At 47.9% G+C, this 27,904-nt stretch overlaps 1 protein-coding gene across 5 annotated transcripts; it reads left to right on the forward strand.

Moving 5' to 3' along the window:
* Positions 1-70: 70 nt before the first annotated feature.
* Positions 71-27,881, forward strand: LOC310768845 (basal cell adhesion molecule-like). Of its 5 annotated transcripts, XM_083627703.1 has the most exons (10): positions 6,895-7,789; positions 8,810-9,514; positions 9,678-9,825; positions 12,934-13,058; positions 16,119-16,320; positions 18,999-19,141; positions 21,722-21,887; positions 23,111-23,246; positions 24,368-24,472; positions 26,664-27,881. In XM_083627703.1, exons 3-9 carry the CDS (start codon positions 9,747-9,749, stop codon positions 24,456-24,458), a joined length of 942 nt encoding a protein of 313 aa, XP_083483829.1. In that variant the 5' UTR covers positions 6,895-7,789; positions 8,810-9,514; positions 9,678-9,746; the 3' UTR covers positions 24,459-24,472; positions 26,664-27,881. The 5 variants fall into 5 exon arrangements, 4 of the variants coding, with proteins under 4 accessions (XP_083483827.1, XP_083483829.1, XP_083483826.1 ...); XM_083627701.1 differs by lacking the exons at positions 6,895-7,789; positions 8,810-9,514 and adding an exon at positions 71-194; XM_083627700.1 differs by lacking the exon at positions 8,810-9,514 and having other exon boundaries at positions 7,201-7,418.
* Positions 27,882-27,904: the final 23 nt, after the last annotated feature.

The raw sequence follows: 27,904 nt of genomic DNA on the forward strand, positions 1-27,904 counted from the left end.
GAGCCAACGCTTCAGCATCAAACCCACCCAGCCTTTGCCCCGCCCACCCTGCTCTGTGATGTCATTGGGACTCATGGTTTTCTAAGGAAAGGACGGAGCCAGCAGCTGCCCAGCCCACTTGGGGTGCAACAAACCAGTCCCTCCATGTGAAGGTGGTGATGGATGGACCCAGCTTCTCCTTTCCCTCTTAAGTGGTCAGTTTCCTTCTTGCTGTTTGTGGGTAGCCAGGGGATATCCTGAGTGGTTATTTCCTTATAGTGTGCACAAACACAAGAATTCTCATGACACAAAACCACTCTTAAACGGATGTTGCTGCTCACCTCTTGCTGTGTTGACTCTAATAGCTCAGAGCAGAGGAAAACGCCTCACACAGGGCTGTGACCACTGTTGTTTTACTATGAAGGTGCCCATATTCATGTCTGAGGCCCTAAAAAACCTGACATCAACACCAAATATCTGAAAAACAGCCTCTTTCTCTACAGACACTCTTGGGTGTTAAGATTGTCAGAGGTGAGGGGTGAGGGTTTCTGGGCAGTTTTGCCGCCCTCAGAAGTTCAGCGGGTGGCAGGCCCAGGAGAGGGCTTTCTTTGTGGTAGCTCCTCAGCTGCAGAATTCCCTCCCCATAAAGGTGAATCTGCCACCTTAGTTATGTAGTTTTTGTTGAATGCTAAAGATGCAACTATTTGCCCTGGCTGTTGACATCTGAGCTATATAGTTTAGGACCCACCCTAGTATCTTGATTGTAGGATGTTTTCACTTTTTAATGCTCTGTTTTTTAATTATTGTACTGTTGTTGTTAAATTGTTGTAACTTGCCCTAGGATCTCCTGAAGAGTGTGTGAGAAGTCATAAAAGTATTAGTAATCATTATCTTCATAGCAACAGTATCGTATTATGTTAAGTTGCTTTGATATTTTCTTTTTCTTTTTCTTTTTTTGCAAAAAGCTACAAATGTAAACAGCAGCAGCAATAATGCTACCCCCATCTTGCCGAGGCCCAGCTTGCCTCAACCAGAAGTCGGACATTTAAGTTTCTCCATTCCCATACTTTTCTAGCAGAGATTCAGCAGGCATCCTTGCTTTTGACTTTCAGGTGTCTCTTGAAGGCTTTTTTTTAAAAAAAATGCCCACAGGTCTATGCAGTTGTTTAAAAGTTTTATTTCGTTTTAACGATCTTTTGGTATTGCTTTTTAAGTTTTCTCTTTGCAGTACACCTCCCTGATGTCTTACGAGAGGGTGATATTTTCATAAACAAGATAAACAAAAAGTCATATTGCAAGCCCAGTTTTGAAAAATGACTCCGAGAGTGAGCATCCCAGAACAGATACCTCAGAAAAGAGTCTCCGCCCCGCCCCTGCAATACCTCCCACCCCATTTGCTAGAATGGCCTCCCCAAGTAGACCCACCCACTTTCTTAAGGTTTAGGTGCTAAGTTAGGGTGCTTCCATTTGGGCATATTGGCAGAACACGGATTTTCAGAGTAGGGACCTGATGGGATATTCATATCGCATTCCTGTAATCACTGTTTTATCTGGGGTGTCTCATTGTTATGCTGCTTCTGTCGTTTTTATGATTTCTCTTTTAAGCTTCTAAATCTATTGTTATGGTGATTGTCTTGTGCTCTTTTTTTATGATGATAATGTTATTTATTATGTTGCCTTACAGTGATTGTTCTGTGTTTTTAGCGTGAGCCGCTTTGGGAATGTTAGCTTGAAATGGGAAATGGGCTATAAATATTTGAAATGATATATAAATACAAAACAGTCCCTTGTCACCAACCAGTGGCCCAATACATTAACAGGGCTGCTTCGGCTAGTCCATGTTGGTTGATCCCTACTAATGCTCGTGATTTTATTTAATTCACCGTTGCTGCGCCGACAGATGACACAGGAACCTTCGGATTTGTCAGCCGCTCTGATTAGCTTTTCTTGTGTCACAGGGCGGGAATAAAAATAGCTTAAACAAATAACTAAACAAATAAATGGTAGGCTTTCTAGGCAAAGGGTCCAGCTGGAGTAAGTGCCTCATGTTATCTCTTCCTCCTCTGTCTCTGTCTCTCTGTCCTGGAAAGCTTCCCACAGTTTTCTTGGCTTAGTTGACTTTGCACAGATAATGGTATAAAGTTCTTACTGTTATTTCGAAGGAGAATTTAATACATTTGTGCCTTATCTAGCCTGGCTAGGACAAATGCAGTTCCCACGTGGTTATTCTCAAGGTTATAGCAACAACCAAGTTACCTTGTACTTTATAATACTTGAAATAAATGGAAGGAAGTTTCAGTGGTGGTAGGCTGGTAATCTCAGCAACAAAACTCTCATGCTCTCAGGGAGAGGGCCATACAGACCCCCCCCCCAAGTGTCCCTATTTTCCAGGGACAGTCCTGGAGTTACAGAAGTCGTCTCATTTTCTGATTTTATCCCAGAATGTCCTGCTTTCCCTTAGGACAGGGACAGTCCTGGATTTACAGAAGCCGTCCCATTTTCTGATTTTATCCCAGAATGTCCTGCTTTCCCTTGGGACATCTCTATTTTCCATAGCTGTCAAGCGTCCCTTATTTGGCAGGACAGTCCCTTATCCCAGCGCCATGTCCCGCTGCTGTCCCTTATTGATGATGTCCCTTAAATAAGCTACTGAAGGTAATGGGGCCCTTTCTATGTCTAGCTGTCCTTTGTCAACAACAGATTGTTGCTGGTTTTTTGTGTTGAATATATGCTATATGGTAATTTATGGACCTAATAGGTATCTAAAGCCATTTGCATGCAACAAAATATGTATTTTATCAAAGTAATTGTTGATCCCTTATTTTGGCTGCTGATCACTTATTTTCGGGGCTGCTGTTCCCTTATTTTCAAATCTGTAAGTTGACAGGTATGCTATTTTCATCAGAGAAATGTTGGAGGGTATGGAGTTATGCGACATCCCCCCCCCCCGAGCCAAGGAGATAAGTAACTATACACCTTTTAGAAGACATATGAAGGCAGCCCTGTAAAGGGAAGTTTCTGAATGTTTAATGTTTTATTATGTTTTTTATATATGTTGGAAACCACCCAGAGTGGTTGGGGCAAATGGGTGGGGTATAAATGTTGTTGTTGTTGTTGTTGTTAAATAGGATGTCCCAATTTTCATTAGAGAAATCTTGGAAGGTATGGGGAGATACATGTATCTCCACACCCCAAAATTTCTCACACTGCTCTTAGCCCAAAATGGTTGGCATCCAATCCATCTTAAAACTAGGGTCATATATGTACCATTAACTGTGTGACCTACAGACCTTAACTCACTTTAAGTCCACTTATATCCGCACTGTAAGAGTGAAGTAAAAAGCAAAGGTTTGGTCTCATGTCCAATGAGTGAGCAGCCATATATTTACCCAGTTCAGGAGTGAATTACCTGAGTTAACCCTGAAGGCTGCAACCCCCATACACACATTACCTGGGAGTAAGTCTCACTGAACCCAGTGAGGCTGACTTCTGAGTAGACATGCACAGGACTGCACTGAAAAAACATGGAACTTTGTCTACGTACGTGTGCCAGCAATTATTTAAGTTTAGCCAACTGCATGGTGTTCTCTTCTCTGTTACTTGAATTACGATGTTGGCCAGCACAGTCTCCTTTGCTTGCATGAGTAGCAGAGAATCTACAGTAGCCTCCTGTGTGAAAGGAGCACAAGGTTTCCAGCTGGCTGCTTGGTTTTCAAATGCCAGCCTGCTTGTATTTTGCTGCTCATGAAAATGAGCCCTTCTAGATAAGACCAAGGCCATGTTCACTCCATACACTGAAAGCCCTATGCTACCACTTTAAATAGTCATGGCTTCCAGCAAAGAATTGTAGGGGGAAGAACATAAGCTCCAACATTTCTCCAATGAAAATAGGGACGTCCTAAGGGAAAGCAGGACCTTCTGGAATGAAATCTGAAACCGGGACGGCTTCTGTAAGTCTTAGAAAATAAGGACACTTGGAGGGTCTGGAAGAATTCCAGGTTGGCTAAAGGTGCGGAGAGAGCTGTTAGGAGACCCCTATTCCCCTCACAGAGCAACAATTCCCAGAGTTCCCTGTGAAAAGGGATTAGTTGTAAACAATTCTGAGAATGATATATCTGTGAGGGGAACAGGGGCCTAACAACCCTCAACACCTTTAACAGACTACAGCTCCCAAAATTCTTTGGTGGACACCATGACCTTGTAAAGTGGTACCATAGCGCTTTCATCTTTTGGTGTGAATGGCCCCCACTATTACATCTAATACAGCAGGAGTAACCGATTTGATGCCCTCCACATGTTGCTGGACTTTAATTCTCATCCCTGACCACTGGCCATGTTGACTGATGGGTGCTGGAGGGTGACAACATCTGGAGGGTACCACACTGACTATCCCTATATAACACAGCAATCTCCTTCCCACGGTAGCCAACCAGGGAACTCCAGAAAGCCCACAGCCAGGGCCTGATGGCAACAGTCTTCTCTTATTAGTATTCAGTGTAGGGTACCAGATGCAAAAGATGACAGAGCGCCAGCTTGTCTTGCATGACAAGCTACACCTGCTCAAATTCCCTCTTCTAACATGAACAACTTGCCCCTTCTGCATGACAAGTGACACCCTATTCAACGCAGTTATTGCAGGCGCAGGAGCACCATCTCTCTTCGGATCTGGCTGCTCCAGCCAAGACTGGTTCCTTTTGCTTGTTGGGTTCCTTGCTTTTGCCACACTCTCTGCTCTCTAGACCCACCCCCCCTCCTGCCTCAGAGACCCTTTCCTGGTCTGCACCTGGCCTGGCATGCTGCAGGTAAAAGAATCTCCTTCAAGAGCCACAGAGGGGAGTGACTAGTTAGCAGGGTGGGCAGGTGGCAAACCTTCTGCACAACTGCTACGGCTACAGGAGCCTTGTCCGCTTTTGTATCTGGTCACCCTGGCAGCTACTAGGAGAAGGGCTGTAGATCTGTCACTGGCAGGTTCCACGGTTCAATCTCTGACAGCTCCAGGTAGAACTGGGAAAGATCCTTGCCTGAAATCCCAGCCAGTCAGTGTAGACCAGGAATGAGGAACCTACAACCCTCCTGAGGTTGCCTGACTACAACTCCCATCACCCCCTGACCGTTGGCCATGCTACCCAAGGGGAATTGTAGTCCAACAATATCCAGAGGGCCGCAGGTTCTCCCCACTGGTGTAAGGTAAAGGGTAAAGGGAACCCTGACCATTAGGTCCAGTCGTGACCGACTCTGGGGTTGCGGCGCTCATCTTGCTTTATTGGCTAAGGGAGCTGGCGTACAGCTTCCAGGTCATGTGGCCAGCATGCTCTGGCGAACCAGAGCAGCGCACAGAAACGCCGTTTACCTTCCCGCCGGAGCGGTACCTATTTATCTACTTGCACTTTGACATGCTTTCGAACTGCTAGGTTGGCAGGAGCAGGGACTGAGCAACGGGAGCTCACCCCATCGCGGGGATTCGAACCGCTGACCTTCTGATCAGCAAGACAACACTGAATTATACCATACTGGTGTAACTCGGTATAATGCAGCTCCCTATGTACAAGCCTTCTCCTCCCAAGAAGGGATGGGTGGTTTACACAGGTGGGGGCTCATTTGTGTATCTATGCACACATGCCAGAACCATTTTACCCACAATGTGCTATGCAGGGGGGAACTGTGAGGGTTTACCTATTGGGGCACAGAGTGAAGTGACTTGGATTCCTGGTTTGGACAAAGTTTGCATCCCACCTAGAGCAGCTGGGTGCAAAAGGGGAGAGAGTTCTTGTGCCCTGAATAGTTCTGATGAAGAGGGGATTTCAGAAGGAAGGGCATGCTTAAACCTGAAGTTTCCTCTACTATGCAGCTACTCAAGGTGCCAAAGTCCTGTCTCCTTTTGCACCCGGGCAAGCTAATTAAGTGGTACACAGCCTCTGAACATGGGAACTCCAAGTAACTGTTGTTGGTAAGAACCACAGACAGACCCATCCCCATTCCAGCCAGCAGCCATCACCTCATCTGGGAACAAAACAGTCCTTGAACGAGGAGTGGGGAGAAGCTGTGGACATTCGGGTGCCGTTACGACTCCAACTCCCATCAGTTCTAGCCAGCATGGCTGTCCAGGACCAGGGCAATACTGTATCTCTGAAACATAAATTGCATTTCTTAACGTTCCTAAGCTAGCACAGCTTTGCCTGTTTCCATAATGTCTCTGTCCACCACAGAAAGCTGCTTTTCCTCTAGGACTCGCAATGGGACAACCCTTTGGGCACCGAAGAGTCTGAATTGAACCATTCAGTGACGCAGGTCTAGATCAGGGGTGAAAAACGTCATGCCTAGGGTCCAGGCCTCTCTGTTTGGCCCTCGGGACCAGGGCTGGCCCACTTATGAGGCAAGGTGAAGCAACTGCCTCGGGTGGCAGGATCCACGGGGGCAGCAGATCTCAATGCAGATCTTCATTACCCCCTTGTTCCCGACGTAGATCTTCACTCCTTCCCTTGTGGGGAGGAGGGGAAGCATTTTGTGGTTCACATCACGTGCCAAAATATCTTGTTCCGGACTTGCTCAGGACTCTTTGCAGGTCACATGACTCACATCCCTTCTCCCCGCCAGACCCCTCCCCTCTCTGGCCTGCTTCACCCCTTGGGTCTATTTGTCTGTCTGGAATGTGTCCTTGAACTGTGGTAGTGCCTCTTGAAGGAGAAAGGTGTGTGAGCTTGTGTAGAAATTAAGTCTACTGTACGAAGGAAAAATGTGCACCTGCTCCTCTTTTGTCTCTGGACCTGCCCACGGCGGCCATGTGGCCCTGAGAAGGTTCCCCAGAAGAGAATATGGCCCTTGGGCTGCAAAATGTTCCCCACCCCTATAGAGGGCTTTAACTATAGAGACGCTACGGACCAGACTATACCAGCAATACCACTGCTGAGAATCAGGGGAGCTCTCCGTTTAATACAGAAGCACAGCCCATTTGTGACTTTTCGGTCGCAATGGGCTTACATTACTTTCTAGAACACGACTCCCTTGTTGCGCTTATGATGGAGGGGAACGCATTTCTGTAAAATGAACATGTGAAACACACGGCATCTGCTCCCGAGTACAGTACCTAATGCTTTTTTTAAAAAAGAAAAAGCGTTCGTTCCCCTGAAGACTGTTTTGGCTCGTCCAGTGTTCAGTATGAGGGAAAAAATCGCACCAAGGTCATTCTTAAGAGTCCTTGTGGTCCGGCTGCTGTAAAGGTTGGGAAGGAAATGTCGACTCTGAACGTTTTTGTTGTGCGAGGCTGGGGCCAGTTTTACTTTCATTTCTGCACAGCTGCGGACTTTGTTCCCCAAAGCAAAGAAACAACTTGAGGGGAAAACCTTTGTGTGATGTGCATGCATGAAGAGTCAGGTTGCGCAAAACCTTCAGCAGCTTCCCTGCGGCAAGCGAGGCCAAAGGTCCAAGTGGAAATTCCCCAGGTGGAGAAACCCGATCTTCACATCGCTTCAGGGGTCTGACTCCTGCCAAGATCTCAGCATCTCAAGCCTTGAGATACGATCACAGATTTTGCCCCCCACCACGCAAATTTATTCTGCTCTGTTAATCTCACTGCTCTTTGCCCAGCTTTCGTGAGAGGGGGTGTCATAATCAGACCCCCTGTCCTTTCCTGGAGGAGGGCATTCCGGGCCTGTCTGCTTGCTCTGCTATGCGAACGCTGCGTCTGCAAAAGTTAAACTGGCAAACATAGCAATTTGTTACGAGGGTTCGGTTCCGAAACGTGTCCTCCCACCCAATCTCCAACAGGCCCAGCCCACCAGGGGAATTATTATAGATGGCCAAAAAATTAACAGTATAACTTGCTGTTGAAATGGAATACGCAGGATGAAACGGTTAAATCTGCTATGATTAAATGGGCACAAGATATTGGTCATAACATTATGTTTGCTGACTGGGAACAGTTGTGGACCACCGGTATGAAATTTACGGCATGTAATGCCTTAAGAGAGAATATTATGAAAATGATTTACAGGTGGTACATGACCCCAGTCAAGCTTGCAAAAATATATCATTTGCCCGATAATAAATGTTGGAAATGTAAAGAAAATGAAGGTACATTCTTTCACCTTTGGTGGACGTGCCCAAAGATTAAGGCTTTCTGGGAGATGATATATAATGAAATGAAAAAGGTATTTAAATATACCTTCCTGAAGAAACCAGAGGCCTTTCTCCTGGGTATAGTCGGCCAATCGGTGCCAAAGAAGGATAGAACTTTCTTTATGTATGCAACAACAGCAGCAAGAATACTTATTGCAAAGTATTGGAAGACACAAGAGCTACCCACCCTGGAAGAGTGGCAGATGAAGGTGATGGATTATATGGAATTGGCGGAAATGACTGGCAGAATCCGTGACCTGGGAGAAGAGTTGGTGGAAGAAGACTGGAAGAAATTTAAAGACTATCTTCAGAAACACTGTAAAATTAATGAATGTTAAAATGATGTTAGATTGAAAATAAGTGGCATTAGCAACAAAGTTAATAAGAATATGCAAAAATGAATTGATAAATGGATGAAAATATAGAGTTACAATATGTTAAGATATAGAGTTAAGATAAACGAAAGAGGGTAAGGATTTGCTGATTTGATTATTTAAATGGGAATACAAAAAGGGGAGGTGTGAGGAGGCCAAGGAAATAAGATAACGAGTTAGGGTTACAAAAATGGATTTGTTTTTATTTTCCTTTTCCTATTTTATGTATTTTTCTATGTTTCTTTTATTGTATTTCTTTCTTTTTATATGATCTTTTAAATTCATGTCTTTGTAAAACTCCAATAAATATCTTTAAAAAAACAAAAACAAAAAATTAACAGCCTGCAGTTACAACAAGTCGTACCCCCACTCCGTAATTTCCCATGCGGAGAACAGCCGCCTGATCCGGTTACGGGTGGCACCATCGGACTCTCCTGGTGTGTTTGCGCGCGTGTGGGGCTCCCCAAATTCTCAGACCAGTCATGCCCACCCCTAAGATTCAGCTCCTTCTCCTGTCGGCCGGCTGCGAAAGTTGCGGTTGGTCGCAAGAGTAGGAGAGGGACCTTTCACCCACCGCAGCCGCCTTTGCGCTCTGGTGGCGCGACTATCTTCCCCCGCGTCTGCAAGAACTTAGAATTTAGAATTGCGCCTTCGGTTAGGGACGCGCCAGCAGACCAGCTCCAGCGCTGTTGCGCCGGCGGGTGAGTCGGTCCTGGGGCAGAGAGAGACGCAGGGCGCCCTACCCCGCTACCTTTCACTTCCCGGCTGCCTTCTCTACCTCATCCCCGCCCCTTGCCCCCCCCGCCCCCTTTCCCGTCGCACTTTCTTTGTGCCTTTCGTGCTTGAACTTCTTTACACCCCGACGGATCTCTCTGCGTGCGCGTCGACGGAGCTGCGTCTTCAGTTCTTCAACTGGCCGCTCCGGTTTAGTTTGTTATTAACTTCTTTCCCCACCCCTTTGGCGCGGGCAAACAAGTACAGAGACGCCTCTCGGTCTCGTGGGGGGAGAGACACAGAGAGAGAGAGAGAGAGAGAGGAAGAGAAAGGTTGGTGCTTGGTGCGCAGGGGAAGCAGAGGTTGGGGAGACGGTTTGTTTCGGGGGTGCAGCCAGAGCGCCCCACTTCTTCTTCTGTTAAGCGCGGCCGGTTTCCCACGCGCGGGTGCGAGGCTGCTAAACGCGGTGGCTTTCTCGCTTCTGTTTTCTTTAAGGGCGAACCAGGAAACGGAGGAGGGAACTTTCTCATTACCCAAAACAGAAGGCAAGCAGGCAGCTGGGCGATGATGGCGCAGTTTCAACAGAAGCTCTTCTGGCTGGTGGCGGCTGGCCTGGCCGTGACCCTGCGCACCAGCCAGGCAGGTGAGTCGAATGGCACAACACTCTGGAAAACAAGGAGCCGGTGCGGAATTCACTTCGCTGGCCCACCTTTTAAAACTGCCCCGTGCTCCTGCTGCCCCTTTGCTTTGAGAGGCCACAGTGGTAGGGCGGGTGCTTGGCATGCAGAAGGTGGTGGTGGGGGGTGTTAATCCCCGGAATCTCCATTTAAAAGGATCAGAGAGCAGTTGATGGGATGTACATGTCTGTCTCAGACCCCAGAGAGGTGCTGCCAGTCTGAGTGGGCAGCGCTGAGTGAGATGGACCCATATGTAGCAGCTTGACATTTTGCAGGCAAAACCTTTTGATTGCTTCCTGTTAATTGAGCATTCACTCTGCAAGTGTTATTCCGCACTGCAGTTTTGGGAAACTGGACTTGTTGCACAAGAGCACTAACCTCATTTTAAGTTGTACAACCTGAATTTGCCGGTGGGTAACCAAATCCAGCATGGAAATAGCGAGCGCCTGGAAGCTTTTCTGGCTCGATTTCTGCATTTCACATTGTTGCCGAAGGCCTTGTGAGAAAGAGCTGGCAATCTTCTTTCCCACTCTCACGAAGCTTTAGTTCTGCTTCTGTGTGGTAAGACCAGTTGGGCTGGGAGATCTTGTGAGGCAAGGGAAGAGCCAGTCCACCCCAGAATCGGCATCGAAAACAGAGTTTGTAATTAATGAAAGGATGGCGAGAAGATGAACAAGAAGTGTTTTGTTGAGCCAGCTGTATGGTCACCTACACACTGCAGCCGACACACTAATGCGTCACAACACACAGTTTGGAAATCTCCGGTGTAGTGGCCAGGAGACTTAACACACACAGCATACCTTTAAAGCACATTCAAAGCACTATTCCGTCTGAAGAACCCTGGGAAACGTCGTTTGTTAAGGGTGCTGGGAATTGTAGTTCTGTAAGGGGCAAACTACCATTCCCAGGATTCTGTTGTGGTGGCGGGCAGGGGAAATGTCCTTTGAGTGTGTTTTAGAGGTATGGTGTGTATGCAGATTGTGTTACAACTCAGAAAGGTCCACTTGAATCTTAATAAGTATTATTATTTTATTATTTACATACGGATAAACTCTTTTGACTGCCTTTGACAAGCCAGTCTGTCCCACCCACTGTAGCCACCCCCTCTAAAAATTTGGGGGTCACCTTCCTTTCAGGATTGTTGTAAAGATGACAACTGGATGCAAATTCTAAATATTACTGAAAGAGATTTTTGGGCTCAGGCTTGCCCGGGTGTTCGTAGACATGTGTGGGCTGGCTTTGGGTTCTTGGAGAACGGATCTAGGAAGTGTTTGCAGAGTCAGGCCATCTGTCTGTCTGTCTCAGTATTATTCATGATGACTAGCAGCAACAACTGTCCACAGTTTCTACAGGGGTCTTCTTCTCTCTCTGCCCGACTTTTGAGATTACCTGCAATCTTTTGCTTTCAAAATGCCTTCTTAGCCACAAGCTGTGACCACATCTTTTAATAGAAGGCGCTCTGTGCATGCTTGTTTTGCCCCCGGGGTTTTGTCAAGGGCCTATGGGACAAGTTTTGAGGTTGAGCCTCTGCAATCAGTAAGACTAGGAGGCAGTGTGGTGTAGTGGTTAGAGTGTCAAACTAGGATCTGGGGGAGACCAGGTGTTCAGATGCCCACCTGGCCATGAAGCTCACTGGGCGTCCTTGGGTCAGTCACTCACTGCCTCTCAGGCTAACCTACCTCACAGGGTTGTTGTGGACATTAGAGGAGAACGGGGAGAAACATGTATGCCATTGTGAGCTCCTTTGAGAAAGAGGGTGGGAAAGAAATGCAATAAATAAATAATACAGATATGGTTTGGCGAAAGGGACACAAAGATGTAGAAATGTTTGCATATATATAAATAAACATTTTCCTTCCTAACTGAAAGCACCAATCAAGGCTGCTTAACACATTTAACGGTTTCAGTTTCAGTATATGTCTTTCTCTCTCAAGCATGAAGTTTCTTAGGGGCAAAGTGTTGACAGTTAAAAACCTAAGCAGGAAAACAAGCAGAAAATCAGCAATTGAGGCTGCTCAATACATTTAAATGTTAGTTTCATTATGATGATGATGATGATGATTTTAAATTTGTGCTCCACCCTTCAGCCAAAGATCTCAGGGTGGTTCAAAGCACAGAAATACAAAACGAAAACACATAATAAAGACCAGAACAAACCCATAATCCCTCCCCAACCAAAATGAAGGACACAAAAAGGTTTTCAGTGTAGAACAAAAATAGAATGAAAAATGGCCTTTTGCAACAAACAAGGAAACCAAGAAAGGAGCCAACCAAACTTCATGGGGCAAGGAGTTCCATAATCTCCCTCTCACCCCTTGTATCCAGATGCACTTCGACCCTAGGTGGGACAGAAGGAACCGCCTCTCCTTCCTACCTTAAGAGAGCAGGAAGGATGATACAGAAGGAAGTCCACACCAGACATTTAAATCACTCTTATGTTCCCCCAACCCCACCTCAAAGGAACTTGGGAACTGTAGTTTGTTGCAGGGACTGAAAGTCTTTAGGAGACCCTCACAGATCCACAATCAACTACAGTTCCCAGGATTCTTTGGGGGAAGCCTAGGCTTAGATTCGCCATCCCAAAATGTACAAGGATTACATAACATAATCCCTTCTTTGTGTGCCTTCTCCACGAACGGTCCGGAGAGTGTCAACACAAGAAGGGGCCTTTTCTGCAGTGGCTCCACGTTTATGAAATGCTCTCCCCCGGGGTGGTTTGCCTGGTGCCATCACTATACACATTTAGGCACCAGGCAAAAATGTTCCTCTTCAACCCGGCCTGTGGCTGACTTACATCTGATGCCCTTTTAAATGTGCTGTGGAACAGAGGACTGTTGGTTTGTTTCTGTTCTTATTTTTGACACGTGTTTTGTTTTGTTTTGTAATTTTGTGTTGTGAACCACCCTGAGACCTATGGGGTAGGGCTGTATACTTTTTTTGAAAAATAAAAAAGTAGGAGATGAGAAATAAGAAGTGGGTGCCGGAGTTGATCTAGCCAACAAGCTTGGGGGACCTGTTGGTTCAGAGTGGGTGGCGGCCTCTATCTCATGCCATCCCCTCTTTTATAATTCCAGAGGTCTCCATCGTCCTTCACAGCGACCAGGAGGGTCCTGTCCTTGAGGGCGGGAACGTGACTCTGGAGTGCCTGGGCAGTGAAGGAGAGGAGATGAGCGGATTCACTTTCCAGAAATACAGCAAGGTGAGGATAACTTCCAGATGTAATTGCAAGACAAAGCAGCGAGGAGGGAGATGGGCAGCTTGCTCAATAGGGGGCACTGTGCTGCGGTTGCGGAACATTTGCTTGCAAATAGAGTCATACCTCATGTTACGTTTGCTTCATGGTACGTTTTTTCAGGTTGCGTCCCGCAGCGACCCCGAAGTACTGGAAAGGGTTACTTCCAGGTTTTGCTGCTCACGCATGCGCAGACATGCAAAATGACGTCATTCGCAGAAGCGGCAAATCGCAACCTGTGCATGCGCAGACGTGCCACTGCGGGTTGCGTTCTACTCATGTTGTGAACGGGGCTCCGGCACGGATCCCATTCACAACCAGAGGTACCACTGTAGTACAACGGGCAGCACCCAGAGGGGCATCCAAAGTTATTTCCTAAGTTCAGGTGTGCGTGCTGTTGCTTTTCTTCATCCAAAATGGGCCCCATCCACGCACAGTGGAGGAGCGATGCAAGTAGGACGAGTGGCTGAAAGGTTTGCAGAAGTAGAACGTTGTTGTTTTGAAAAAGCCTAGGGCAGGAGATGGGGAAATCCCAGGGCAGCGCAAGGGAGGCTGAGCATGCTCTGTGCTCCGGCTGCCGTATGCTGACTCACTTGCGGCTGGAGATAGAGATAGAGAAATTATAATACTGGAATGTAGCAGACAGGCTCCTGATCAGCAGAACTCCATTCTGCAACACCCCCACTTTTGGACTTTGTAACAGCCAGGCCTTTTTCTCAGGGAATCTGGGAGTGGGTTTGTATTAGCTATCCTAGAAGCGTAGAGTTGGAAGGGGTCCCATGGGTCATCTAGTCCAACCCCCTGCAATGCAGGGATAATGATCCTGACCAGATAATTCTCAGTACTACTTCACCATGCTAAAATTCCCAGGATTCTTTGGGGCACAACCGCGGCAACACCAGTATAAAAGGCAACATCCTAGATAGCTCAGTCGGTAGAGCAGGGGACTCTTCATCTCTGAGTTGTGGGTTTGAGCCCCATGCAGGGCAAAATATTCCTGCAATGCAGGGGGATGGATTAGACCCTCGAGGTCCCTTCCAGTTCTACAGTTTGGTGTTTCTTATGTGGGCAGGACCCTTTTGCTAGGCCTCAGGTGGGCAAGTTTCAGGTAACTCTCAGCCTAACTACATGTGGTGGGTAGCATGTAAAATGGAGGTGGGGAATGGCAGAGAGAGAGAGAAAAGGGCGACAGAAAGGAAGCGAGACAAAGGGATGGCCCCACTTACCTTCTGCTCTGATGTCACCTACACCGGGCTCCAGCCCACATTAGGCTCCAGCCCTACCGTCTGCCAATGTCTACTCTACCCCCAACCCCAAAGGATTGCCCCAAATGTGACAGCTGCCCATCTCTGACTCAGGCAAGAACAAGCTAAGGACAGAGATTGGTAACTTAGGCTGAGCACACACTATACATTTGAAGCACGTTTCCCATCCTTGCAAAGATTCCCGAGAACAATAGTTTACCCCCTGTGGTGCTGCACCCTTACCAAACTACAGTTCCCAGGATTTTGGTGGTGGTGTTTTTTGAGGGGTTGTGGTTTGAATGTGTGGTGTGTGCAGCCTTATTAGTAAGGATTTGGTAGGATAAGAACTATGTGATAGTATGGACAAGTATATTTCAGAATTGGTCTGGACCCAGTTTCGTTGTAGCAACATCCCTCACAGAACTTGAGGAATTGTACATTTGCACTGCGGCTGGTAATCGCTTGGCCCAGAATCCATACTCCTCTTTGAATGACGGTTCTCCCCTACCCAGCCAACTCAAGTCTCTTGGTTCGCAGCCCCTATAGTGAAACAGGTTTGTTGTGTGAACATGCTGTTCGTGAGGAGGAAAGGTCTTTAAAGAAAGGCTTTGCTAAACCCAAGCTGCTCACATGTAGACTTGAATGAAGAGTTCTGGAGGAGGTTTTTTATGACAGGTGTTTTGTTGACTGGAGAGGGAATGGGAGGCTGCTGTTAAGCAGGATTGGGAGGTGATGGGAGAAATGGGGAGGCCACAGCTCAGGATTAGGGAGTGTCTGGGGAAAACAATAATAAAGGCCACCAAGTGGCCACTAGGGGGCACTGTTTCCAGGAAGTAGAACCATGCCCTGCAGCTGCTGGGAGTCAAGATGGCAGCAATTAGAGCAGAGATTGGGAGCTTTTGGTCCTCTAGATGCTGTGGGATGACAACTCTCTTATTTCCTGTCTGCCTGTTGGCAATGCTGGCTGGGGCTGATGGGAGCTGGAGTCTAACATGATCTAGAAGGCCACAGATTCGACATACATGGCAGGAACACTGTTAGAATTCCTGCTCCGTGATTACAGTCATGGGATTATTGTCTATCACATGACGGTGTATATTTTGACTCCACAGAGTGGAAAGTGACGGAGACAGGATGTTTGTGTTACTGTGTTCCGTGAAGTGGGACTATTGTCCTTTGTTTTTTCTCTTTGCTGTCTGATGCTAGAGAGAGAGGGAGCCATGTTGCAGTGTTCCGTGTTTATATGTAAATAAAGTAGATTAGCCAAAATGCTGAGTTGCTGAGGTCTGTTACGCAAGCTGCGAAGACTCTGCAGATCCCTAAGTGTGCCGATGTCTGTTGGCAGCGGTCGCTGTGATGTTCGGGCTGAAGAAAGCTTTTGAAGCTCCCGAACGATCGACCAGGAGGGAGAGAACATGCCAATTGGGCATGTGTCTCTGCCAGGGTCCTACTCGAGTGTAGGACAAGCTCCTGACAACTAAAGGCCAACTAAAGGAACCTTATTTTTGGCTCCCTTTGCTTCCTCGCTCAACCGCGGTGCAGCTGCTCCGATTGCTGTGTGCCACCCTAGACTCCAAACGCAACGCTTAACAATGGTCAGGTCTCCAACCAAAATGCCTTAACGTTCACTGAACGGCCCCAGGATGCATTGAAGCCGATGTTGGTGTGGCTTGAGTGGCGTGGTGCTCAGAAGGGGACCTGTGCCACCGCCAGTTGGCATTTCGGGTAGCGCCATCTTGCAAAGGGCGTTGACTAACGCGAGGCATTCCTCTCCCTGTTGCAGTGGCTCCACTCCTGGATCTCCCTCGACAAAGCCAGCGAGATGCGCTGCTGGTTTTACGATGTCAGCGTCAGCTACGACGACGGCCGCCTCCAACTTGCCATCAGTGGACTGAAATCTTGGCACGCTGGACCTTACCGCTGCGCCGGCTCCAACAGCACCAACAATGCCTCTGTCTCCAATGAGCTGGACCTGCAGATGGAATGTACGTGGGAAAGTTTCTTCCTTCCTCTGGCTCCTAGTGGGTGATGGAGAAATAGCAGGTGGGGATTAGCGGGGCTGCCTTTGCAGCTGGCCTTTGGCAATTTGTAGGTAACTGGCCGGAGTGTAACCTCTTGCAGGGACTGTTGGTGCCAGCCCTGCCCTCGCTCCCTTAGCCACACACACCCCAGCTATGGCCATGGCCTTTCTTTAAGGAAGAGTAATAAAGAAGAGCACTCCTGAGCACCAACAGAGTGCTTTCTAACTTATCCTGAGCACATGTGACTTGTCAACGCACGTTTAGAATATGAACGCCATCAGCACTTCTCTCCTCAGGACACAGGAATTGCTCAGCCCTCTTTTGACAGCATCCTGAGCCCATAAAATATATCAGAACTCTTCTTCTTCATGATTGATTACATCACAGATGTTGTTGTTATTTTTTTATTATGACTTATTAAATTTGTATACTGCCCTATACCCGTGGATCTCAGGGCAGTTCAAAACATAAAACCACAATATAAAAAAACACAAAATACATCCTAAAAATGGCAATGAACACATTTTAAAGGGGCATTAGATGTCAATCAGCCCAAGGCCTGGTTGAACGCTTTTGCCTGGTGCCTAAAAGTGTATTATAATGCTCTCCCGGGGGAGAGCATTCCACAAATGGGGAGCCACCACAGAAAAGGCCTGTTCTTGTGGTACCACCCTCTGGACTTCTCGAGGAGGAGGCACACGAAGAAGGGCCTCGGAGGATGATCTCAGGGTCTGCGTAGGTTCATATGGAGAGAGGTGGTCCTTGGGGTATTGCAGTCCTGAGCCGTTTAAGGCTTTATAGGTCAGAACCAGCACTTTGATTTTGCCCGGAAACTAATTGGTAGCCGGTGCAAGTTGGACCAGTATCATTGAACTCCAATCCCCCATCAGATTACTTGCCCCCCATATAATGCCACTCAACTACTTCGATCTGTGGAAATGACACATTTACAAGTGCCACATGACGTTCTGCACTTGCAAGGAGCTGATCCTTCAGTGTGGCATCACCTGCCCTTTGGGACTCCCAGGTGACGTCATTGGGCTGCTTTTGGCGCCTGCCAACATTTTGCTGAATCGAGCGGATCCAGACATGTAGATTTGGCGTGCATTTTAATACGCTGGTTTTATTTCCACCGTGCATATTTTTAAAACTGCTGATCTTAAATACAGAAAAGAATTAAGCCAGCTTGTTTTTAAATATCTGGTTTTTATTGGCAATCCTCATGCATGTTTTATGCAAACCACTGAAGAGCTTTTGATGATTAAGTGGTACGGAAATCCTCTTTGAATAAAATCAGCCCCATCCGGCGTGGTCAGTGATGATGAGAGGTGATGAGCCCAACAACATCTGGAGTGCCACAGGTTCCCGAACTTTGGCTTACTGTGATACCCTTGTGCCACAGCGAGAGTCTGTGCTGGTGCTCTGTGCCTGCTTGATTTAACCACGGACTGGTGCATATGTGCGCGGGTTTGCAAATTCTACAAACTTTGGTCCCAATGGAACAGTAAAGGCAGCGGCTCATTACCCACGTTCTGTATTTCCGGGCACGCATGACCTGTCATCAAATGACAGCACATACTGAAGATCAAACCTTCAGGCATTTTCTGCATGGGCCATCGCAGCTCTTAATGGAATGGGGAAGCCTTTTAAAAGTTGTTTCTCACAATCTAAAATATCTCTCTGGGGCATATCCCTGCAGCAGACTTCTTTAAAAACAACAACAACAAACAAACATCACCTTCTTCCCAGGGAATTCTGGGAAACGTAGTTCTGCAAGGCTTCATTAGCAGCACCCTCGTTAAAGGGAAATTCCTAGGATTGAACTGGGCAGGAGGCATAGGAAGTTAAAGTGGACCTAAAACCTATCTTACGCAACTGTTTTAAAGCATTTTAATTTAGCTACTCACTTTCATGATTACTTTGTACTCTTTTTCTTTTGTTGTATGCTGCTGCCCTGGTAGCGTTTGTTTGTTTGTTTGTTTGTTTGATGCCACAGTGGCATATACAGAGTTTTTCTACGTAGATTCTATCAGCAAAGCTCAATCAGCACAAACTCTCATTTTGCATCACTTGCACCTAAAACTCAGTAAAGAAGGGGTGAGGGAGTAACTAAAAACATCAAGAAAGGAAGGAGAGAGACGGGAGACGATGACGATGAAAGAAAGGCACATCTGCTTAAGCCTCTCCTTCTGCTCATATTATTTTGCTAGGGGAAAACGAAAGATTTACGGTAAATGGTTAACCAGGCTTGGAATTCCCAAGTTTATGCCTTCATATAAAAGTTGCTTGAACCCAGTCAGGCTGGAGATATTTATAGCAAATGCTTTGAAATTGTGATTATGGAATATTAACAACAACAACAACAACAACATATCAGTAATGTGTCAATATTAGTCCTGATATTATTTATTTATTTTGTTGAATGTTTCTTATTTATTCATTTTGTTAAATCTGTGTTCCACCCTTCATTCAAAGACCACAACATATATTAACTTTTAAAAAATCAACCAATCAAATCAATCAATCAACACGGGTTACTTGCTCACTCAGCAGCAATGGGATCTAGGTGACAAAAACCCAGGGATGGCATTATGATGATGATTACTATTACTATTATTATTAAAATCTCTCTCCTGCTCCAGATCTGCACAGCATCCTCCTTGCTCGCACAAACACCTGGTGTGGGACAGTAGGAGATTCTGTCACGATGCTTGAAGGCAGCGACTTGCACCTTCGGTGCTCTGCAGGTGCTTCAAAGCCCCCGCTCTACGAATGGACCCGAGAGGTGAGAAGACCTTTAGATCTTTAGAGCAGGGCCAGGGAATCTTATCTCTGCCAAGCCCCACTGGCCCGCAGACCAGTTACTTATGCGTTGTAAAAGACATGTTGCAACACGTAAGAAAAATAGCACAGGGCTGGTTGCCGGGTGGAGAGCGGCATGGTGGCGAAGCTGCCAGCACCTTTGCTAAGCTAAGCAGGCTCCGGTATGGTTTCAGATCGGATGGGCGACTGTGCGTTGAGATTCCTGCATTGGGGTGGGCGGGCTAGATGACCCTCAGCTCTACAACTCTGTGGCCCCTTCAACCCTTGGCTGCTCCTATTGGGATCCAAGAGGAGGCCTAGCCAAGAATGTGCGGTTGGGGCAGGGCGGGGGGGGGGGCTTAATGTAGGGGAGGAGAGTGCCTGGGCACATGTGGGGTGCACCAACTCCACCCCCAACCCATGGGTGTTTATGGGGGATTTTTCCAGCGGAGGCCAAAGTAAAACACTGAATGTTGGGAGCCAGCTAGTTTCTCTCCCAAAAACTGTGGAGAAAAGTGCCTGAAGATTTTGCCTCATATCTCAGGTTTTGCAAATGCTGTAAACTACTTCTTCTTGATCTTCTTGTTCTTCTTGTTCTTCTTCTTCTTCTTCTTCTTCTTCTTCTTCTTCTTCTTCTTCTTCTTCTTCTTCTTCTTCTAAGATTAAAGGCTGGCAATTACGATTTCTACGTGGTGGTGGTGGGTCAATTGCCAGCTGCACGCATATAAGTGGCCATGCCTGAGCCGTCCTTTGTTGAGTAGGAAAGCTCCTCGTAAGGATGGCCAGCCTGTCAGAAGCTGCTTTTGCACCCAGGCCTTTAAAGCACGTAGCTTTCCCCAAGGAATCCTGAGAAGGCGTAGTTTGCACCCCTTCCCAGAGCTACAGTTCCCAGCACCTTGAGTGAACTACAGTTCCCAGGATTCTCTGGGAGGGATCCATGTGTTTTAAAAGTATGGTGTGTCTGGGGGGGGGGGGGAGGAATGCAGCCAGACATGTCCACAAGGAATAGGGAGAAACGGATGCATGAAGCATGTGCAAGGACACATGTCCCCCTCCTGGGTTTAAGCCCTCGCATGTTCCCTTAAAATGCTTGAATAGGACTCAGAGCTATACTAGAACTAGCCCTGAAGAGGGAGGCAGCTGAAATGGCACACCTGCCCCTTCTATTGGAGAATATAGTTTTAAAATATACTTATATATATATATGTTTGTTCAGGTTGATGCACCCTGTTGGGTTTTGTCCTAGTAGTTTTGTGGCTACTTAGCAACCCTGGAGAAAGGATTCCTTTCGCCCCACTAAAAGTGGGCTTGCAATATCCTGACCCCTCTGTGCTTGGAAGAACCTACCCGCTCTTTCATTCCAAGGCAGTACAATGAGATTTTCGCCCCAGAGGGAAGGAAGGGACCCCCCCCCCAGCCCCAACCCTCCAACACATACGTCAAATGTTTGCCCCTATTCTTCACAAACAGGGCATTTCCTGGAATCTGCACCCCCCCACACACACCATCATTCACTGCTGCTGAGGCAATGTTTGTCGAAAACCCAAGTCCATTGTATTTTTCCGCCCTTGCCTTATTTGCACTTCCATAGTTTGACATGACGATGGAGAGTGCTATTAAAGCCATTGTGCGAACGCAGGGGAGAGCATTTCAAGGTGAAACCAGCTTCTTGTCCAAACACAGTGGCTTTCCACCTGTGAATTTTGCTCCTTCGTAGTCACCTCAGCTCCCCCTTGGCCCTGTGCCCATGTTAGCGTTGTGAGGTAAAACACAGATCCAGGAAGCCTGTGTTTACCTCATCGTCATAACAGGCTGTCCTGCTCTTCGTTAACAGGACTCGCCCCCCAAAATCACAAGGTGAGGAGAAAAGTGTGGGTCGTACATATTTGGGGATTCGAAGATGGATCCCCAAATGTGCTCGGCCAACATTTCCCCCCTCATTTTGCGATGGGGGGGCGAGTCCAGTAAGCAGACATTTTGTGCTGAGGGGAGCTGGAGGGGAGGGATACACCTGTCTCAGTTAAATCCTACTCAGGCTGGGCCTAAAGTTAGTCACGTCCATTGTTTTCAGTGGGTCTACTCTGAGTAGGACTAGCATTGGCTGCAACCCAAACTTCTATGTCGTCATTCTCTGCCCCCGTTCTACTAGGACGCCTGGCTCCTCAGGGATACCCCAGCCCCTATAACTATTACACACACCCTCAAAGTAAAAAACACACACTAATTTCTGGAAATTTAATTGCGGAAGAGGGGGCGGGGGATGAGTGCAGGCAGTATTTGACTCAGGTGTTCCCAGTGTTGTTAAAGGGTGTGTGTCAACAAATGTAAAGATACTTCAATAACTGATAGGCAAGTTAATCTTTCTGTTTTTTGTTGTTTTGTTTAAATAGAATAACTTTATAAACTATTGCACTCGACTAGGATTTAGGTTTTCACTGTTTAGCATCCGCTTCTCTTGCCGTGCCTAGTTCAGTGCTGAGTTTGCAAATGGCTGGAGGCTTGGATCTTTAAAAAAGTGCTCATAATTTTAACAGGGTTTCTTCCCCCCCCCCCTCCCTTGCAGGGAGACGACTGGGTTCTGGTCTCCAGCGACTTGACGCTTTCCAAGGTGGACCGGGAGCAAGCCGGGACCTACACTTGCCGGGCGCAACACCCCACCTTGCCCCAGTTGACCAAGAGCAAGTCGATCCGTCTGTACGTGGAGGGGAGCGAGCGCGGATTCACCCTCGGTGAGAACAACCCTTCGCCTGCACCCACAGGAGCCCTGCCTAAGCCCACGTTTCGGAGGGTGAACCCCAGGCACCCCACCACCCTGGGCTGTGCCACCCACTTTCTTCCTGAAGGCAGCTGTCACCTCCCTCGTCAGGGACCGTCTTCAGTCTTTACCCCCCAAGTCCTCTTTCTCAAAGAATCATAGAATTGCAGAGCGGGAAGGGCATGGAAATCCCTGAAATGCAGGAATTCTCCCTTTACTAATCCAGTAGCATCACGAACTTGATACAACCATAGCCCAGTCCCAAATGAGTCTATAGGGAAGGAAAGCCCTGCTCAGTTCAAGGGGGCTTCGTCCCAGACAATATGCACAAGGAATGGGCAAAGGCATGTCTGCTGACAGGACCATTGGTAGCTGCTAAGCCACAGAAATAAACCGAGCCTCCATGTTTGCAGCTGTAGCTAGTTTCCCCATCACAGAGACACAGAAAGTGTGGTTTCTAAGAGGAGTCCACACATGTCACCAACCTGAAAAAGCGGGTTCAAAGGCATGGGCAGAAGAATGTCTAGATGACATTATTATTATTGCTGTTGTTGTTGTTAGTTTTTTTTTCTGGGGGGAAACTCACCAAGAAGTTTGTTTGTTTGTTGGGGGCCCAGTCACAGTGCCACACACCCCGCCCCAGGCAGTGGCTAAATGTAATATCTGATTAATAAACTCAAGCAGTCAATGATCGGGATTAGAAAGGGCCACAACTTTATGTGATTATGGATAATAGATGGAATTTTTGGGGGGCTCAGGTATTGGGTGTAGGCATTCCAGCCTCCAGACAAAAAAAAATCATAATTGTTTGATTTTTAAAAGGTACAGGAACCCCTGCGTTCCTGCTAAAAAACCAACAACCTTGGTGATGATGCTTACTGTTACTACAAGTCCCCTCATCCCTGACCTTGCTGGCTAGGGCTGATGAGAACTGAAGTCCACCCCCACCCAGATGACCACAGCTTCCCTGTCCTTTTCTCAAGGGCTGCTGGTCAGAGGCAGCAGTGGTTCTGAATGCCAGCCTCTGGCAGCTGCAGGAGAGGAGGGCGAGTGCCCCGAGTCCTGCTTACCACTTTGCCACGAGCACCTGATTCACTACCAAGAACCACTGGCCTGATGCAGCAGGTCTCTTCTTGCACCCTTCGCTGAAGGTGCTGACCTGGCTTGCCTTTGTCGTGTCTGCCTTGTTCCCTGCAGAGTCTGTGCTATCCCTTAGCACCCCAATGCTGGCCCTGGCTGTGGCATTGCCTGCAGTGCTGCTACTGCTGGTGATCTTGGTCTTCGCCTTCCTGATCCCCAGGCATCGGGCAGCTGCCAAGAAGAAAGCCGGCCTGTGAGTACTTTGCGGGGTTGTATTGCTGGGGGAGTTTAATGGTCTGCTCTAACCCTGTTGCATTGGGTGGGTGGGGTGTTAAGTAAAGGTAAAGGGACCCCTGACCATTAGGTCCAGTTGTGGCCGACTCTGGGGTTGCATCGCTCATCTTGCTTTACTGGCCAAGGGAGCTGGTGTACAGCTTCCAGGTCATGTGGCCAGCATGACTAAGCCACTTCTGGCGAACCAGAGCAGCGCACGGAAACGCCGTTTACCTTCCCGCTGGAGCGGTACCTATTTATCTACTTGCACTTTGACATGCTTTCGAACTGCTAGGTTGGCAGGAGCAGGGACCGAGCAATGGGAGCTCACCCCGTCGCGGGGATTCGAACCGCCGACCTTCTGATCGGCAAGTCCTAGGCTCTGTGGTTTAACCCACAGCGCCACCCGTGTCCCTGGGTGGGGTGTTACTTCACTGTTAAAGCAGGAGCAGGGAACAGATCAGGCTGAGAGAGACAAATGTAGCAGCCAACCAGCCATCTCTCTCTCTCTGGTACCTGGGGTTTTCCATCTCCTTAGCCAGATCCTTCTCCCCAGGCTCCCTCAAATACTTGCACCCCAAGTATTTGTGCCTGGGTGGAATGTGTCCTTGATTTCTGATAACACCTCTTGCTTGCCTCTATATAAAGCACAGAGAGGGGTTTGTGCATATGAAACCTTTACACGCTGTGCAAAGGTAGCTTTTACTTTTGTAACTCCACCCACTTTTGCCTCTGGACCCACCCATCTCTGGTGTGCGGCCCCCCAAGGAGGAAGGAAATGTGGCCCTCGAGCTGAGAAAGGACAGCATCTTCCTCTCTTCCTGGCTGTGCAGATAATCCCAGTTGCAGCCCAAACAGTGGTGGTTTAATTCTTCCTTCCTTGGGGCCTCTTGCGATTAATTGGTTCCATTAATATACACATACGGACAAACCTGTACGTGTAGAATGAGCCTGAAAAATGAACCTCCTCCACTGGACTTTTGTGTCACTCTATGGCAGCTTAATTTCTTTTTTAAAAGAAAGAAAGAAAACGTTTTGCACTCTTATCAAGTGATGGAGAAAATGAAACCCGAATGCTAATGTCCACCTTTGTCTTTCCAGGGAAGACTCCGGCCAGCGTACCCCAATCTACAAAGGCAGCCTGGAGTCTGTGCCTTCCTCCGTTGGAGATACGCATCCCCTGGTGATGTAATAAAGAAGACACAGGTCAGCAGAAGTGCAAAGGATGTCTGACGCCATCCCCTTTCCTGTCCATTCCCTTCCTTTAATCCAAAGGTCCAAAGTCCTGGAGGGGCAGGTGTTTGCCTGTTTTTGATGCCTCCTCAGTTCGGAATTCCATAGGGGATCTAGAAAGCAGCGCAAAATCTGGGGTTCTCCTGAGAATATTTGCAGCAGTCGGCCTCTTGGTCATTTATCAAGGGCAATCTGTCGTGGCATCCGTAAGTAACAGCTGTGCAAGTGCTCCCCCGTGTGGACACAGGAGGGTAATGCAGGCACAGGTTTCAGGCAAGGGTGAAGTAGGAATGGCTGAATCAACCCAGTTTGGTTTCTCGTCGTCTCCGCCCCCCCCCCATCTTGAATTTCCCCCTTTTCCATTTCTGCTAGAACACTTTTTTTTTTTAAAAAAGAAGCCCACATGAAATTCATATGCATTTTCAATATTATTCCTCTGGATATACATATTTTTGTGTAGGCTTAACTCTTCATGTGTGCCTTTGGGGAGCGTTGAAGTCAACTGCGTCAAAAATGTGGAGACATTCGCTTCGCGTATTGGTTTGGGAATTGCATTTATACCCTAATCTCCAATTTAAAGACCAGTTGGCCAGCCCTACCATTAGGGTGAGGCAACCACATGGGGCAGCAGCTGCTGGGAGGTGGGGCAGCAGCAAGGGGTCGGAGCTTTGTGTGCCACACAACACCCCCACCCTCGACCCACTAAGCCACCCTCCTGCCCTGAGGTGTGATAAGAGGAAACCATCCCATTGTCAGCACTGAAGTAAAGTTCAGTTTCCAGTCCAGTTAGTTCTGTACTTGGCAGTGGGAAGACACCTTGTTGTTCGTCTCAGGTAGTTAAAAGAGCTCAGGCCTGTCCTCCTGAGTATAGCTTGGGCAGACAGATATAGTGTATCGTGCCCTGTTCTTTCTCCCTCTCCACTGCCCCAAATCTGCCTCCTGAGGTGCTCACCTCAGCTCGTCTCACACGAGGACTGCTTCATCCCTGCGTGATTAGCGGCACTTGCCAGAAATCCCCCTCCCCTTATTTCTGTAGAACCGTTAAAATATACAGAAACCTTCACCTCATATGCAGCTGTACTAAGATGGATGCTGCAAGCAGCCCAATCCGTAACAGCGACTTTAGCTTAAAAGACGTGCACTCACTTACCACGTTGCTACTTAAAATATCACTTCCTCGGGGTACCTTTCCTTACCCTCCAGCTCTGGTTTAAATATTTAAGCAGCTGACTGGATGCAGCTGAAGAAACAGATCCAGAATAATAGGAGAACCGGAGATGTAATGAAGGACTGCTCAAAATTATGGGAGTCACCGCAGTGGCGTAGCGTGGGGGGTGCAGGGGGGGCCGGCCGCACCGGGCGCAACATCTGGGGGTTAGGGTTAGGGGGCGCAAATCCACGGGTTAGGGGGCGCAAATCCACGGGTTAGGGGGCGCAAATCCACGGGTTAGGGGGCGCAAATTACTTGCCTTGCCCCGGGTGCTGACAACCCATGCTACGCCACTGAGTCACCGTAGGGATGGGGGAAGGGGTCTAGAGCAACACATGGCTGTCATTGACTGTTTTCATTCTCAAGCCTTGTGTGAGTGACAGGACCAGAGCTAATTTATTTTTTATGGGGAGGGGGTTAAAAGAAAAAAAAGGTGCCAGTATTTTTACCTTGATAGAAATGTTGTAGGTCCCAGCATAAAATGGCTACTGTGGACAGCAAGAAAGAGAAGCCGCTAATTTGTACGGGTCATAAAAGAAACACCATCACAAAAGAAGCCCTGGGTATAGCCTACACTTCTTTTTGTCCTGCTTCTTTTCCCCTGGGGGAAAACCGCTCTTTAGTGCTCAGTCAGAGCAATTGGGAGTTCAGATTTCCCTTGGATTGCTGTTTGTTCCGATTCATCACTAAAGAGCGGGTTTTCCCTCGGGAAGGAGCGAGGCGAGAGGGAAACCGCTTGGGCCTGTGTGCTTTCTAAGCATGCCACAAAGGAAAGTGTGTGTGAGCCCCACGTGGCCCCCTAAGGGAGAATGCCCTATTTGCCTGCAGTTGGTTGCTGCGTTCCATTGGAGAGGGCAGGTGCCACTCAAAGTGGGGTGGAACTGTGCCAATGCTGTGGCTCAGCCTGCAGTCATAAGATTTCACAACATCCTCAGCTCTTTTCTTTTCTCCTAGGGTGAAATGGATCTCCCTCCTTTCTTCTGTCACTTTCAAGACCCAGCTTCTTCGGAAACTATGGGATGGTGGGGATGCTAACAATGTACAGCGGTTGTTTTTGTGTATATGTTTGGGGCAGTCATTGAGTTGTTTTTTTTTGGAAGGAGGGAGGTTGGAGCTATCGAGACCAAAAATGTAAGGGGCGATGGTGATGCTGAAGTGTGTATGAATCCCCCCTCCCCTTTCTGGGTTACTTGCTCTTTGTCTGCAGTTCTCCCCTTCTTGAGGTTGAGATGTTCTTTTCTGCCAGCGGACTGCTTTTCGACCTCTTGCTTGTCCTCGCAAGTGTTAGCCCCTTCCGGTTCAGAGGGACGCATGCCGCCTTCGGAAAGTGGTTTTGCTTCCGGTCAATTGGCAAGAGTTAGACTCAGAGCCACTGCAGAAGGATGTGCCCTGCAGAATTTAAAAACAACTAAACCTGGCCCCTTCGCGCCGGAACTTGCCCCCTAGTTCCCCACAGACTGTTTTGCTTGCTGAGAAGGAAAACCGGCACAAGAGTGTGGCTGAATTTTTTTTAAGATCCCACCCAGGACAGGAACGTCCTGGGCCCCTTGGGGAGGAAAGGCATGGTATAAATTATATATGTAATATAATATTAAGCTAAGTTTAACCACTTTCTAAAATCCCCAGGCAGCAAAGAGGGGCTCCCCTCATTTCTTCCTTCCGAGAGCTCTCATCCTGGAGTCTTGGGGGCACCTGCCATTGCTGTTTCTTTATCTCTTTCCGCAGCAGACCCTGGATTTCTGCCTGACGCTGCAAAGAGCAAGGCTAAATAATTAGTAGTCACTTTGTTCCTGTAGCGATTGTTGAGGAGTTCTCCCACTTTGGGGGAGGGAGTGGGGTTCTGCTCCTTGCTTTGAAACGTAACCCCCGCTCAGGGTTCCTTGGGGTTCTTCCTTTCCGTGCCTTCCTTGGCCTTTCTCTGCAGTCCTGCACCAAAACGCGCAGAGCCTTCTTGCTCGAGCTCTGTGCTAGTTCCGAGACCAGGAAGCGGCAAGATGTGCCTTGGAATTTCAGTTGTTCCTCGCTATTATTTGCATGCTAACACGCGGGGGGCGGGGGGGGGTTGTAAAGAAGAGTGAGTGTATATCATGCTTGTCTCTGCAGCACGCAGTTTAAATGTCCCCCTATCCGGCACTTCCTTTCATCAAAATAAAAAATAACAAAATCTTGCAACGGTGGCTGTTTGGAGCGTGCGG

The sequence above is a fragment of the Podarcis filfolensis genome (assembly GCF_964270895.1).
Source record: "Podarcis filfolensis genome assembly, chromosome: 8".
Classification (NCBI taxonomy): domain Eukaryota; kingdom Metazoa; phylum Chordata; class Lepidosauria; order Squamata; family Lacertidae; genus Podarcis; species Podarcis filfolensis.